We start from the raw sequence: 16,891 nt of genomic DNA, 5'->3' as shown, positions 1-16,891 counted from the left end.
AGTAGGCGAAATGCGACGCAGCAATAGTGTTTCTTTACAGCGCAACATCCACTGGCCCGGCATGCAGATCATTTTGATAACGTTGTTGTGTGTAGGAGAAACGTTTTAAAAACGCATAGGCAAAACTTCTGAATTTTTCGTTGTGCAAACGTAATCTAATTGAAAGAAAAACTTCTATAGGGCAGTAATGAACTGTGACGTTTGACCCTTGGCCCTCTATGCACACTTACCATAGTACATTAACGTATTTTACCTTACATTCATCATTCACTTAACACATGATACATTTACAATGCTACTCCAGACTTGAAACACAACAAGCCGAACAGCACAGCAAGAGAATTCTCACCAGAATAACACGCAATACAAATACATTATGCATTATACGCGTGTATGCGCTCTTCATCGGAATAATGGACCACGCAACAGACACCCTGTAAGTCTCCCAGTCTGATCATAAAACCAATACAGACTAACATACACAATAACAGTTTAAAAATCGACACCTCATGAGAGCGCTCTCAGCAAAGAAAACCGGTGCTACACTAGCAGAAGGTAAATAGAGATTCACCAGTGAATAAACTATGATTATAATAAAACTTAGTAATAACTGGTAACATTACAGTGAACTAAACATATGGAACTGACCGTAGTAAATTGACCATTTATCTGATAAAATGTCACTGTTATGCAGAATAACAGCAAATATGCACAATATGTTTAATTTAAGATTGACCACAGTCAAAATCACTCGTCTCAAATAAAACTAACGTTAAGCAACATAAAACATGTGCAAATCAGCAACTGAATTGAGGCACGGCGGCCTAATAAATCATAAATAACATACAATTTGATGATCAAATTACTTGATAACAGAGTCTTCCTCCTGTTGTTTTTCACAAAGTTTATCAGCTTTTCTCTTTTTTTTCAGAGACTCGATAACAAAGTTCATCCACATGCTCTTTTGAATTATGTTTGCTGCATTTCTTCTAATTCTTTTGAAGTCTTATGGCGTTTGGCAAACCAACTTCGGGTGCCTCTTCTGCTTTACGAGACTGCTGGTGAACAACCCCCAGATGGCAGAAAGTTCGCAAAAAACAAAGCCCACCCATTTAGAAAGATGATCTGATTGGTCAGTTTATTGTCACTCAAATCTCTCCCATTGTTCTACTGTACTCTCAGCGGTATGCTTATTGAAGTTTGACTTCATGCCGCATGCACAGAAACTGCATCTGTTCCATGGTCTTGAATTACTCGAGAGACTTGGAAATCTCATGTGGATCATCCGCATCGATCCAGGAAGTCAAACATACATATCTAAAAGGAAAAGGTGGCTGACTAAATACAGCTAGTTTATGTCATCACAGATGGCCCTGAGGGTTCGCTATTGCTATAGGCAGTATCATAGTGAAATTACCTCAAATTAAAAAAGTTAGTCATAAATTGAAGGCTGCACTGTTATTCTGACAAATACAGTTACAGGAGGGGTAAGTAATGGGGGACAGCATAAGTACAACAAAAGAATAAGTGCAATGAAAAAGAAGACTGGTCTCAATAAACCTAACACAGTATACAATGCCCAGTAAGATTTTTTGGTGCCGAACCAGTGGTGTTCTTGTAGGCCAGGAGCAGACTCTTGAATTTGATGCGAGCGAATATAGGGAGCCAATATAGCTTAATGAATAGAGGAGTGACTTGTACTCTCTTTGGTTCATTAAAGATAACTCTTGCCGCAGCATTCTGTAATGCACAACTTAGTGGTTGTCCTACATCATCAGTAAACAAACTAGTTAGTTCAGAAGGCAGCTGCCAGAGTTCTAACCAGGTCAAGAAAATACGATCAGAGAACCGAAACGGTTTCTCACGAAACGGCAACCTTCTGGTCACTAGTCCGACTCTCTAACCATAAGGCCACGATTGCCCCATCGTATTACAGAGAACAGCTTTCACAGTCGATGATTAAGTCATGGAAGCAGTTATTTATCCGTTGGTTATCTTAGAGTGTGTAGCTGAATTCTTGTTACCAGCTGTAGGACTGTGATGAAAGTGAAAGTAGTTTCGCTCGTAGCTCAATCAAATGTTTACAACCTCTGATAACAACACTCCACCAGCAGCTCTTCCTCTTCTCTGAGGAAGGCATCGCCCCTTTTTTTGGCGTATTCTTTTGGTCGGACATTATTAAAAGCTCTCGGAATGGTGACACCGGTCTAAGGAACAAGAGACTAAGAACAGAAGAACAGCAGCAGCAGTATATATTCAATTCAAGTTTATTTTTATAGCGCTTTTCACAGTGTGCATTGTTCCAAAGCAGCTTGACAATGAGCAAACAAGAAAAACAGAAAAAAAGTAAGGTAAAACACAGCACAGTGCATTATAGAACAAGCAAGATCGTTCTAATAAATAATATCTAATAAATAAATGCAGTCTCCCGGTGAGCAAGCCAACACTGCCCTGCTTTGTATATATCCCTACTTTTAAAATAAAAATTGCTAAAAGATTATCAGAGCATGTGTCAGTTTTTTCTACCGAAATCTTATCTATCATACTACCTCTACAGTGGATCGAAGAAGTCCAACCAGAATGTGTGTGTATGGAAATGAAGAAGTTTACTTGTTAGCAAAACATGCGGATCGATCGAAGTGTAACGGAGGTCTGCTAGAAAATGTGCAAACGTCGGTCTTTGTTAGAGCTCGCAGTTTTTTCCTACTATGAGGAGGGAAATGACACTGGACACTGCTCCGGAGCAGGTTAAATTCTGGGTTAGAATCAGCCTTGAACAATCAGCACTGAAAAAAATGTACGTATATCTGACAAATTAAAATAAGTTAAGTTATAAGATGTTATAGGGACAATCTTTGGATGCTTAGTTTTTATTTGTATTGTATGTTTACATTTATTGATTACAATTCAAAACACATTCATATAATTATTACATGAGTTGATCATTAATATTAATTAATTAATATGAAACATAGCACTTAAATTGAAATTACTACATTCTTATGAAAACAAACTTCAATATATAAAGCATTTTAAAGTAACAAAGCATACATATTATCTTTTGATCTTATTGTAAACGTATATAAATCATTTTAATTCGGTTGATTCTGCATTAATATAGTCAGTAGCTGTAGCCAATTACTTTACCTTCCTTAAAGCACCTACACCACACAGATGCATTAGGAAATGTTGTAGTCATTAAAGTATTAAAAACTTATTATATATTTGAAAATGTAGGCCTACTGTATGATACATTATTTAGGTCAATTCTAAATGTAACTTGATAAGAAAATGATTAAAATGGCAGTGTTAAAAGATATGTGACGTCACCTGTCAATGTATGGTTTTGTGTATATCTTACTATAGCTTTTTATTAGAACGTTTCTTTAGTGGAAAAATAAGTTATATGTCCCAACACAGTGAAACTAAAAGTGTTCCTAGATGTTCTGCACACAGATGTTCTTGTTTTACAGCCAAGAATGTAAAACAATGAAATGGAAAGAAATGCATATTGTATATAGCACAATAAAGGAATATAAATTAATTAAATTTCATGTGAGTTAAGGGGAAAGCAGCAAATGTTATCTCTAAAATCAGATTTTACCTATAAAGTAACCATTATTTGATTTTATATTTGTAATGTATATTTACATCTTTTTATATTAGTATTATATGATCAGGGTCTCATGCTGACAGGTACGGTCACATATCATTAAACACCATTCAACTATAGGCTATACAAACTATACGCAAGCCATGCCATCACATCTGGGTAAATAGTCAGAAAACTTTGAGTAAAATCATCCCATGCTAATGAGTCACATGAACTCCTGATGTGGAGAGGTCATTTCTAAATCACAGGAGGTATCCAGATAATACTAATGCCCTGCCAAAACTTTGAATGGTGCTAATGTGTGTCCTAACGTTAAGTTTCTAACCAAATTCACAGAAGGCTCAAACTACGCAAACTGCTATCCAATAAAAGCAGTGGGCGTTTACTTATGAAGTCTTTAATGCGGCACGCCTATTAAAACCGACCATTTGCAGAGCTGACAAAACAGTTAAAATTCATCTTATAGGATTATTTGTTTTTATTAGAAAATGCAATGCAAGATATGTCCATCAATTGTATGCATCATTTTTAACATCAAATGTTGAAATAGATACAGGATCAAAAACAAGGGTTTGTTTCGGATGATAAAATAGAACCAGTTACTTGTGATTTGACAATTCTGCGATTGATGGCCTGGATCCCCCTGAAAGTGTTGGTCATTAGGGGTGAGCTGGACGCCTTGTTGACATGGACAGTTGTACTGAACAGGTCAATCTAAGAAATATTTTTAAGCATGAATATACACTTTCACACTTCGAAACCAAAACATCAAAACTTGATGTACACTTACCAAGTCTCGGCTGACTTTAATAGGGTCTTTAAAGATTGTCCACACTACTCCTTCAATGCAGTTGGGTGTGGTCAAAGAACCAAAATAGCGGTAGTATTTAGTTCGGTCGACTCCGGGGAGCAAATCGTCCATGGATATATATTTGGTGATGCACACTTTATCGCCTGAGAAGTATGGATTAGTAATTTATGTTTTTTTTTATCACCATGTTGTCTGGGTTTGTCTTATTACCTGCATTGACAATTTCTGCGAGATAAGATGTCAAGATCTTCCAGCTCTTTGGCTTCCCAGTGTCATTTGTGGCCTGTGAATGGAGTTACACTTAAAACAGTGTAATTTAATTAGAGACTTCCTTAGGCAGTAAAGGCAACACACCTCAATAAAGAAACCAAGGGCAGCCAATAAATTTGGATCATCTACTGCTTTGTTTACTATGTGTAACTGAAAAGAGGACAAACAAATAAGCACATAAGCAGCAGTGATTAAACCGTAAAAACACACAGATGTCTACACAATTGGAACATAACAATAATATAGTGGCAGTGTAGTTTAAGTTGCTTAATATAAAAAAGTGTAACAATACTTTTACATTTAAATTAAAAATTATTGTAAACCTTCGGTGTGTTTTTCCTACCTCCATTGGATATCTTTTGCCATCTACTGCATGTTCAGATCCAGGCATGGCACTGCCCTTACCCCAGTGAAAATGAATCTGAGTACTGATAAACAATCCTGGCAGATCACCTCCTTGCACTTTCATTTTTTCTTGATCAAGTGCAATCTGAACTAAAGTAACAAAAACATGATACCAATCCCGAAGAAGCATACAGAAAATGACGGCAGGAAAATTCAACTAACACAATAAGATAGCAGGATCTCTTTTGCAAATGCAAACAACAGCTTAAACCCACTTACTTGTGTAGCCAAGATTTTCAATTTCATATAAGGTTGTTTCGTCATCATAACCAGTAAATTTAAAGGAAATTAGATCAGCATCATGAAGGATATTAGCAGTTACAATGTCTATTGGAGACTGCCGAGTGCCATTGCATTCCCTCTCTGCAATTGTGGGCCAAACAACGTCACCTGGATAAAAACCAAGCTGATCCAAATAACTGCAAACATCTTTTGGCAACAGCATTATACATTAAAAGTTGGCCCTTAAAAAAAAGGGTGAACTTAGGTTGAGATGCTTTAAAATTGTAATATATTTAATATCATAACATGCATAATTTTATGTAAGTCGAAAAGGAAGATCTACTTACTACAATATGGCAAGTGATAGCACCAATCTACGGTAAAAAGAGGATGACAACATTCAAGTAAGTCAAAGCTAAATATTTAAGCCGCAATTGCAAGAAGTTGTGCCAAAGACAACACTAGGTGTCAATCAGCTTTACTTACACAAACAGCTTGGTACACTGTGCAACAAGGGCCATAGACAAATTCCAATGCAGGCTATGAATAAAATGTTAATCTTGGAGTACAAAAACACATGAATGAATATGTTGCAAACAGACATGTTGGGAACTATTTTTAATTATGCCTATAGCTAAATACAAACTCCTTTACCATTTTAGGCAAGTAAACTGTAATAAAAAAACACTCTGATGTAGGACACTGATTTAAAGCTTCACCCCTACTTGAAACTAGTTTCTTTGAGTGATTTACAAATTATACAAGACAACTAGTCAAGGATTCCCAATGTGTCTGAACTGGTTCCTTAGTGTGTAAGCTGATTAAAGGAAATTTGATTCAGGTGTTGTTGTTTGAGTACACCAATTGTGATTCTATAGGCTTTGCCCAAAAGCAGTCATGTAAAGCCAAAAGCCATTTTAGGCTCTTCATTATGGAAGCATATGTGGTGCAAAATTCAATTTGCAATGTAATATGCAAAATGGAAATGCAATAAGCAAAATTGCAATGCAGTATGTAAATTGACAATGCAATTGTGTATCTAAATATACATTTGAAACAACAGTAAGTGCAAAATGAAAATAAAAATTCAATTATATCAATTACATTTGTCAGTTCCTACACTAGTTTTAATAAATTAATGAAATTAATATTTTTAACGCTCTTTAAGTTGCAAAATTAAAATGAAAATGCATTCCCGGGATTGATTATATATGTTGAAGATAGTCAAGCAAAACTGTAGCAAAAATAAAATTCTAATGTCATTTTCCCTTAATGCATTAACATATATTTTTGTATCGGGCACAAAAATATTACATGATCGGCCAACTGATTTTTTGACAAGTTGACCATGTTAAGCAAAGACAGCTCGTTTAGAATTGTAAAAATGTCAGAATGTATGAAACACCTTTGCACGGCCACTTTAAGAAGTGGCAAACCTTCTGCAATACTACAGCAACGTTTTACAGTGTATGATGTACTTCAATTCTGGAGTATGGACACTAAACCAAAGTATGTGAATGGGGGCCAGTTAACAACATTCTTTAAAATATCCATGTGTGCTGCAGAAGAAATAATAGGCTAACAGGTTTGAAATGACGAGAGTGAGTAAATGATGACAGAATTTTTTTTGGGGGGTGAACTTTCACTTTAAGGCATCGAGAAGTTAAAATGACAGGAAAAAAACTTTTACACATGCTTGAAGATGATTTTTAAGTTATAAAAATTAAATTATTTTATGCAGTGAGACTTTAAGATAATCTTAAAAACATCCTAGTGTACTCAACTGTGTTATTTTGAGACACCATGAAAAAATAAATGTGCTTTTACCATTTTATCTGTATTTACAAATGAATTTATGAAAGATTAACATTTTGTTAAATATTCTTACATTTTGCTTTTACTTGTTGCCAAGTTCTAGTGGGTCCTGTGGCAGATCTGACATCAAAGATGATTATGTAATATAAGATTATCAAGCACTTACAATATACGCAAAAACACAGACAGTAAGCGCATACATCCCTGTCATGAAACTCGGTGGGAAACAAGGTAGGAGAACCCAATTGCAGGCAGACACGAGACGATGGTAAGGGGTTAGTATTTAATACACAAAAACACTACAAAATGACTAACTAAACAAGAAAACAAACAAGAAAACAATGACTAAGAAAACAAACACTTAATACAAAAAGTAAACTACACTTACTAGACACGGGTGTAACAGGAACTTGGAAGGCACAGCAAGGTACGAACAGAAACGGCTTATTCAAGAACATCCAATAATATACAGAGACTTTCACAAACCTTCACAACATTCACAATGAACGTCCACAGGACAATGAACACAAGGGTGTTTTAAAAGGGAGACAGACAAAGGATAATTTACAAGGAACAGATGAGGGTAACGAAAAATTAATGGGACGGTAACAAGTAAACGAGATGGCGGGAAACACAGACGAGACACGAGAAAGCACATGGCAATTCAAATCAATAAACAAAGCCATGACTTTCTCACACAAAACCCTAAGGCTATGCCATGATTCCTCTCCAAGAAAAAGAATAAACATGACATGATAGCGGAATCATGACATAAGCCCCTCCGTAAATGAACACCTCCAGGTGTTCATCAAGGGGTAACTAACGGGACAAGACAGACTGGGTAACAGACAAAAACCAGACAGACAAAGTAAACAAAACAAGGGGCATACAAGAAATAACAACAAACGGATTCGGGTGGGACAAGAAAAATAACATACAAGGGAGGGTGGGAGTGTGCAAACAAGAGTACATGGGGGGATGTCCACAAGGGGTGGGGAAGTCTTCACCTGTGGGGGCGCGCGAGAGCGCGGAGCCCCGCGGGAACAACATGTGCATTCAAAGAATGGAATTAGTCAGGTTAGGATAAGTCCAAGGATATCTTCCCGGATGTGTCATTTGATCCTGTCACCACTTGCATGGGAACAGGTAAAAGTGTTGGGGTGTTTATGCGAATCTGCACAAAAGAGGAAAAACCAGAATGAAATTTAAAAAAACGACACCATAGAAAAACACTCCAAATCGGTCAGTGTAATTTATAACTACAAAATTTAAACATTGATATGTTAAACACATTTTGTTTGTTCTTAATATAACTGTAAGGCAAAAAAACAGGTATTTTACAGTGAACAAAGATAATTAAAAGCAAATTTTAATGAAGATGCTGCTACTACTGGTCCCCGGCTGTGGGTCTAAGGAAGAGCTGCTCCTAGAGATGTCCTAAATAATGGGTTGGTTCACATTTCAACGGGTACAGCTCTTCTGTCAGGGTGTGACGTATGGGTTCAGTACCATCAACAGTTTTTTTGCTCCGCCTTTTTCTTAGTTGCTGTTATATGTTATAAATAGACAAAAACAACCATCACAGTCTGTTTTTAGAAGACCAAGAACAGTATAAATAGTAAACATGACAATTTTGTAGAATATTTTATTTGTTGCCAAGTTCTATTGAAAAATAAAGGTGCTTAATGATGCAATAAAGGACCCTTCTAAATGGTTCCATAAAGAACCTTTAACATTCAAAGTTCCTTTCTGTTTCAAAAAAGCTTCTTGTGGCAAAAAACAGGTTCTTTAGATTATAAAAGGTAAGAAAGAGATGGTTCTTTAAAGTATCTTTAGGCACTTTCCGACTAGATAAGTTCAGGAACAAGTTAAACAGGTTCCCCCGTCGAAAGCAACGTCATTAAAAAAGTTCGGCCAATCAGCATTTTTGGGCCACAGGGAGAATTTCATATTTCTGGAATGACTTGCCGGAAGTATGCACTTTTTGTTGTTTTCGCACCGCAGGAAACGGGCAGAATTTTAGTTGGGGAGAACCTTTCCTTAACTTATCTGGTCGGAAAGCGCCTTGTGGCATCGCTGTAAAGAACCTTTTAAGCACCTTTATTTTTAAGAGTCTAGTGCATCTCGTGGTGGGTCTGATATCAAAGATGATCAAGTAATAGAAGTCAGTAATAGTTATGTATAATATACACTTTATTAAGTGGTAAAAACATCCTACTGTACATGATCATTGCTCACAGATTTATTTTGTCTGCAACTTTTGCCAGCCCTCTCTCCTGGCTTTTTCAGCCTTTGATGTGTTCTACATAGTGTGCTACGTAGCCTTCTACCAAGAGAAAACTGAGCGTGTCTCAGCCTGAGGTCAATGGCTTTTGATGGTACTGAAAGTAGTGTAATGCCCAGCCCCTGCAGCTTTTGAGGTGTTCCGTGGCATTATTCCTTTATTATGATTTAGGGGTGTGGGTCTAAAAATATCTCACAAATGCCCAAATCAGAAACTGGGCAACAAGGTTATTTTTCACGTAGCGTTAATCTTTGAACGCATAGGGTATGCTAGTTAACTTTGCGAGTTGTATAAATTAAACTGTCGCACAGAACTTAAGATAAAGGAAACTGTTTTTCATCTCATTTTCTTTGGTTGTCACAACTGCATTAGTATAAAGCGAGAGGGAACAGTATGAAGGCTCATGTTATGTGTATGGCCCTAGGATTGTTTCTTTTGGGAACGAGACTGACAAGCACGACATAAAACACATGTGTAAGTGTGCGTGTACGTCTCCATTTATGGAGACATACACGCATATATCACGTCACGTAGACACGTCATGTGTGGCTGTTGATCTATACAGACGTCACTGTGATATGGAAAGCCAAGAAGTTCAAAACGTATGAATCTAACATGTCAACAACACGTTAAGTATGTGAACTTAACGTGTACTTTACGTGTACTTTACACGTGAAAAATTAACGTGTACTTTACGTGTATTTAACGTAGTTAACGTGTAGCCCACACACATGAATGTCTTCTAAAAATATAATTTTATTTTTTGTAGCTATTATTTATTAGCACAAGTTATGTTTATCAAGATAAGATAAAAGGCACATAAAGTTAAAAAATAAGTTAAATGTATTGCTATGACCAGCAGGGTGCAACCAAAATTCCACAGAAGTGCCATAAACAAAATCAAATCACAATAAGGATCAATGAAATAAGATACTGACACATTCTTTTTCTGTAATTGCCCATCGCAGGTCATCATCATGATTTATATCTTTAGGGATACCATACTCTAATAAGACACCAATATAACTGCAATAGATAAGACTGCAATGCTTAGCTATACTCCACGTTTTCAACTGTATACTGTATTTTTAACAGAAGAACATTTTATTTTTTAAATATGCTTGTATTTCTTGAGAAATGGTATCGTGGCCAAATGTACAACAAAAGGTCAATAAATAGATCTAGATATATAATATATACATTAACTGGTTTAAAAAAATGTTAGAAAGACATTAACAGGTGACATTAAATTGACTTCCTATTTACGCTGCTATTATAACATGTAGTATTCATTTAGTTCTAAAAAAGTAAGATTCACTCAGAGAAAAGCAGGTTTCACCAAATAATGTATCATAGAGTACACATTAAAAAGATGAATAATACATTTTTCGGATGTTATCCTTTGGAAGCATACCTAGAGTTTCAATGTCAAGAACAATAATCTGCATATAAGATATTTAATTAATAATTGAAAATGATAAACCAGGAGCAGACACATACAGCCATCCATTAACACGTAAAAACAATACTGCACAATGAACTAAATGAACAGACAGGCTTTAATAAGGGAACATAATTATGTTAAAACAGAATCAGGTGGGATACTAATTAACTGATAAGGAAATCAGGCACAGAGACAAAACCAGAACAACCGAAACTAAGGAAAGACGTGACACGTATAGGTCCATTGTGCATGCGAGCTGTCTTCTCAGTGACACCAGTTTTGATTTAAAATTATAAAGAATAGTTATATTGATGACCAACTTAAGCGTGGATGTCGACAGGCCTGGCTCAGTGCATGAATCTGTGTTCTGTCAGTGCTTGAGAGATAAAGTATGGGAACAAAACAGAACACTTGGATTGTGGCAAAGAAAAGCTATGTACAAGTTTCCACTTTAGTGTGGCCTCACTCAAACCAGGATGGTTATGACCCAAATCATTAAAATTGTATGCTTCAGCTGACCATTAAGCTGGGACCAGCCATCAATGATCAATCTATGTCACTTTAAATGCACATTGACTCTCCAATTTTTTTGATTGTTTGTCAAATTGCTAAATAGAGGAAGTAAAGTCTACATTAATAAATGTGTATAGTGTTCATAATGCTACTTAGTTATATGAGTTTACATTCTGTTTTCCACCTGTTTTATCTTAAATTGTTTCATCCATTACCTAAAGAGTGCACCGAGAGGGTTGCACGGTTCTTATAAGGCTCTGACAAAATTTTACAAACAAATATGATCTGTTAGGTTAGATTAGGTACATAATTTAAATCTGAGAAAGTGGCATTCATTCGTAGCATAGGACTAAATTTAATTTATATACAGCATCCATCCATCCATCCATTTTCTACCGCTTATCCGGGGCCGGGTCGCGGGGGGAGCAGCCTAAGCAGGGATGCCCAGACTTCCCTCTCCCTAGACACTTCCTCCAGCTCTTCCGGGGGGACACCGAGGCATTCCCAGGCCAGCCGGGAGACATAGTCCCTCCAGCGTGTCCTAGGTCTTCCCCGGGGTCTCCTCCAAGTGGGACATGCCCGGAACACCTTCCCGGGAAGGCGTCCAGGGGGCATCCGGAAAAGATGCCCGAGCCGCCTCAGCTGGCCCCTCTCGATGTGGAGGAGCAGCGGATCTACTCTACTCATTACTGCAGAAGCTGCACCGATCCGTCTTTCAATCTCCTGTTCCATCCTCCCCTCACTCGTGAACAAGACCCCCAGATACTTGAACTGCTCCACTTGAGGCAGGAACTCTCCACCTACCTGAAGTGAGCAAGCCACCCTTTTCCGACTGAGAACCATGGCCTCAGATTTGGAGGATTTATATACAGCAATTAAAGATTTTTGTTTATATTTCTCTTGTACCAACTGAATGTAGAGGCTTCGGTTTCCTCAACAAGGGGACAGTAATTTATGTTCACATTCAAATATGTGCAATAAATGCACACAGAAAGTGTATTTTCTTTATTTGTTTCACCCTTATAAACGTTCAAAAAACGATTAATTATATTTTGTCTTGATCAGCTGCCAGTACCACTATACGATTTGGTTGTTAGGCACAAATGTCACTCTTTTATGTTAGTGTTCACTCATTTCACAAATAAGTGTTTGATAAAGTTAGGTACAAGCACTCATCCTTATCCTGAAAGTCTTTAAATTCATTTTAAATTAGTGCAAAAAAAAAAGTAATCTCTGAACAAAAATGTTTTAACAAGCACCACCTGCTGGTTATAATTGTTAGCACAAAAAGCTCACATTGTTTTACAAAGACCTATATGTACTACAATGCTCTATATCCTATACCTGTCTTAATTAAGTACCTCTGATGTAACTGTTTTCCCACACAAATATATAATTTTTTATAACTGTTTTTATGTAGCATATACCTGTAATCAGTAGCATTTAGCTTTAAAAAAAATAATTAGAACAATCAGAATGCACAATTTTAAGTAGAGCAGTTGTGTGGGTATTAAATATATTTTTGTGGCTTTGAAACAACAGGTCCAACATTAGCCCATCTTGTAATCTCAACAGAACAGTGCTGTGGCGCCACCTACTGGTGGTTTTATTTTTATGTTTAATGGTTTCATATACAGTATATATTTAGCCTCCTTTCATTTCGGTATGTACCACTTGGTTCATATGAGCTAGCTTGCTAAATTGCATATAATTATTTTTTTATAAAATAGACATCTAGGAAACAAGTTATGCATCCATTCTATTCTAGACCTTCCTTTTGATTTGTTAATGTATATTTCCTATCATGCTTGCACATTACATTTACATTTACATTTACATTTAGACATTTAGCAGACGCTTTTATCCAAAGCGACTTACAAAGAGTTTAGGAGCAATAAGCGAAAGTTCATACAGGAGCCATAATACATTAGGTGCCAATACAAAGTTACTGGTTTCAACAAAAGCTAGACCACTACCTGTTGAGAGAAAGGGTTAGTGTATTTTTTTTTTCTCATTTGTTTGTCAAGTATTCACAGAAGAGATGGGTTTTAAGTAGTTTTTTAAATGTTGTGAGAGATGTGGTTGAACGGACAGAGATAGGAAGAATGTTCCACCAGGAAGGAGTTGAGAAAGAGCGGGAGAGCGATTTACTGCCCTTTTGGCAAGGCAATACAAGCCGCCGCTGGTTTGCTGAACGCAGGGATCTCGATGGGGTGTAGGAGTGCAGGAGAGAGTGGAAGTAAGCCGGTGCAGATCCAGTGAAAGTCCTGTAGGCAAACATTAGTGACTTGAATCTGATACGGGCTGCAACCGGTAGCCAGTGAAGAGAGATGAAAAGGGGAGTCACGTGAGCCCTTTTGGGCTGTTGGAAGACGAGGCGTGCTGCTGCGTTCTGAACCAGCTGAAGTTGTTTGATAGCCTTTGCAGGAAGACCAGCAAGGAGAGCATTGCAGTAGTCCAACCTTGAGATTACCAGGGCCTGGACAAGGAGTTGTGCCGCATGCTCCGTGAGATATGGTCTGATCTTTCTAATGTTGAATAAGGCATATCGGCATGACCGTGTTGTCTTTGCAATGTGATCATTGAAGGGCAGCTGTTCATCAAATATGACTCCGAGGTTCCTGGCTGTTTTGGAATGGGTGATTGTGGTATTGCAAAGATGGATGTTGAAATCGTGTTGGACCGTAGGGTGTGCCGGAAACACGAGTAGTTCGGTCTTGGCAGGGTTCAGCTGGAGGTGATGGTCTTTCATCCAAGCTGAGATGTCCTCGAGGCAGGCTGTAATGCGAGCTGCTACAGTGGTATCGTCTGGGTGAAACGAGATGTAGATCTGGGTGTCGTCGGCATAACAGTGATATGAGAAGCCATGTGCCTGTATGATGGGTCCCAGTGATGTCGTGTAGATGGAAAAAGCAGCGGTCCAAGCACCGACCCCTGAGGGACCCCAGTGATCATGTGGTGAGCCGTGGACAGCGAGCCCCTCCATGACACCCTGAAGGATCTGTCGGAGAGGTAGGATTTGAACCAGCAGAGGGTAGAGCCTGTGTTTCCTAGTGATGACAGGGTTGCTAGCAGTATCTGGTGATTGACAGTGTCAAACGCTGCAGATAGGTCTAGCAGAATCAGGACCGAGGATTTAGATTACGCGTTGGCTAGCCGCAGTGCTTCTGTGACCGATAGCAATGCCGTCTCAGTGGAGTGGTCTTTGAAGCCAGACTGCTTGTCATCCAGTAGTTTATTCTGGAACAGGTAGGAAGACACCTGGTTGAAATGACATTATTATTATTGTATAATATATTAAAAGGTTTTTCTATTGTGAAAGTAGTTTTTTCACAATCCCTTAATAGTATTTACTTAATATTCTTCAATGATGTTAAAGCTATAGGCCTATGTAATAGTTATATCTACTGTTAAAAAAATACTTCATCAAACTTAATAATAGCTTTAATGATCAAATCTTCTATCCCACACGGTTTGAACAGTTAGTCTCAAATAACACAAGTCCATCATAGGCTACAATTAGCTTTACATATATCTATTAAAATTAGTCAAGGCAGATACGTTAGATGAATGAACGTTCTTCACACGCACGCAGTCACGCGGAGAGTGAGAGCAATGGAACTACTGTCAAATCCAGTGCCAGTGGATGTCCTTCTCCAGCAAAACAACAGAAGCTGAATTTCTCCTGTGACCGTCTAACGCCTACTGTAAGCGGAGAAGGTCTTAACAAACTCGTCGAATAATAGAGAAAATACCCAAATGCAACAATGTAAGTCTTCCACGTGGAAAGACATTTGGAGCCTACCTGGAGAGATAATATGCAACAATGGAAGCAAATTTAAAAGCTGCATTGGAAGGAGTAGACTTCATTTCCACTACCACTGACATCTGGACAGCAAACAACAGAAGCTTTATGGGTGTAACACTTTAGCATGTAGGAGACTGAGAGGCAGAAACATATTTGATGTTATAGCTGCAGAGTTGGAACAAATTCACTCATCATATGGACTGCTTAATAAAGTACATCATATGGACTGCTTCTGAACAAGTGCAGGAAGTCAGCCAGAGAAAGCTGCTGATATCGTCATCCACAAGGTGGAATTCCTTTCATGAGGCTGTTTCCAGAATCACAGAAATTGCCATAAGTAGCTTGTGCACTAAGCTGAGTGTGAAGTTTTTCAATGGCAAGGAGTTCCTGTTCTTGCATGAGTACCGCATTACAATAAAGCCATTTACAGCTGCTCTGGACATTTTACAAGGAGATAACTGTTCTTATAGTGCTTTATTACCCACACTTGAAGTTCTTATGGCAAACCGTGAGCAGGCTCTACTCTACTCTTCCCTTGCGAAGTCTAATAGTCTAATAGTTTAATAGTACTCTTTACAACCTAGTGGTCACTGTTTACATCTACGTCTCGACACACTCTAATATCAACCTGATTGATCGTGATACCATCGAGAGATTTACATGTCAATCTGTGGATGTCCTTGTGTGGGGTAAAAAAGTGCATCTGACCGCTGGATTGTTAATCATGAAAAAGTCAACAAGTCTGTTGCCATCGTCATTTATTTCCTTTCAGCCGTGGCTTCCCATAACTCTATTGTTGTCAGCTCCAACCTTTGCATTCATGTTACTGATTACCAGTAACAAATCATGATGGTGGATTTTAAAGACCACATGTTGTAGTTCTTTTTACCATTTTTTTTCGTCTTCCTCCTCCGCTTTGTTTATTTGTGCATAGCACTGTACTGGATAATGCTAATTTTACAGTGCTTTGAATGAAAGCGTGCTCTAATCATCCTTTCAATTAGTGGCTCCCATTCTATCAAGGTGTTGACCCTTTTCTTTTGAAACTGTAATGACAATGCCATGACGGTGTTGGCCTTCGTGCCTAGAATACAGAATTACTGAGCCATCGGTGGTGATGAGGCACCCAGAACCTGTCCATTCGCACTTGCTCACTCCCAATGTGTCCAGGCCATTTTTGTTCATCTCGTTGAGGATGTGAGCTGTTTTTGATGTTTCAAACATGGTTGAAACATTCCATGCTCCAATGCGGATCTTAGGTTTGGGCCTGAGCAGACTGTCTATCACACTCCTAAGGTCCTGCTGGTGGCTTTCTTCAGAAGTGGTCATATTGCCAATTGGCTGTGCTTCTTGACTTGAGTCTGCTACAGGCTCTGTGCTTTATTATGTATTGACATTTGTCTTGGTTTCTGTAACAGAATAGTTTTTTCAAGGTGCGGTTGTTGTCCCCATGCTCAACCCTCCGGACCTGGTGTCTGATCTTTACCTAAGACCAATCCAACATGGTTAAACCTAACAGGGATCTCCGTCCTTGCCGACACAGCTAAGAGGGTCACTAGGGCACACAGGCCTTTCCACCACGGCAAGGTGACAACACAAGGAAAGGTGGTGTATCCTTTGATATGGTGATAAACCTGTCACAGCTTTGCTGACCAGTTTTTCTGCTGTAGACCCATTTTAGGCCAACCAATGAAAACCCAATGATC

General features: G+C 38.1%; 1 protein-coding gene across 1 annotated transcript; it reads right to left on the bottom strand.

The window, feature by feature from the left end:
- Positions 1 to 2,081: 2,081 nt before the first annotated feature.
- Positions 2,082 to 16,514, bottom strand: LOC130439440 (carbonic anhydrase 4-like). The gene is made up of 9 exons (XM_056772061.1): positions 16,319 to 16,514; positions 5,319 to 5,489; positions 5,038 to 5,189; positions 4,779 to 4,844; positions 4,635 to 4,707; positions 4,404 to 4,567; positions 4,210 to 4,327; positions 3,148 to 3,161; positions 2,082 to 2,207 (listed from the first exon to the last, which is right to left on the bottom strand). Exons 1-9 carry the CDS (start codon positions 16,512 to 16,514, stop codon positions 2,082 to 2,084), a joined length of 1,080 nt encoding a protein of 359 aa, XP_056628039.1.
- Positions 16,515 to 16,891: the final 377 nt, after the last annotated feature.

This window comes from Triplophysa dalaica, chromosome 17, assembly GCF_015846415.1.
Source record: "Triplophysa dalaica isolate WHDGS20190420 chromosome 17, ASM1584641v1, whole genome shotgun sequence".
NCBI lineage: Eukaryota > Metazoa > Chordata > Actinopteri > Cypriniformes > Nemacheilidae > Triplophysa > Triplophysa dalaica.
The sequence above is the reverse complement of the archived record's forward strand: the minus strand, read 5'-3'. Positions and strand labels throughout refer to the sequence as shown.

Excerpts from the sequence above, each read along its gene's own strand:
- LOC130439440 (XM_056772061.1), bottom strand. The coding sequence starts at position 16,514 with ATGACCACTTCTGAAGAAAGCCACCAGCAGGACCTTAGGAGTGTGATA. Across the intron at positions 4,845-5,037 it reads GCAAAAGATATCCAATGGAG|TTACACATAGTAAACAAAGC; the intron begins GTAGGAAAAACA and ends TCCTCTTTTCAG. Across the intron at positions 4,708-4,778 it reads CCCTTGGTTTCTTTATTGAG|GCCACAAATGACACTGGGAA; the intron begins GTGTGTTGCCTT and ends CTCCATTCACAG.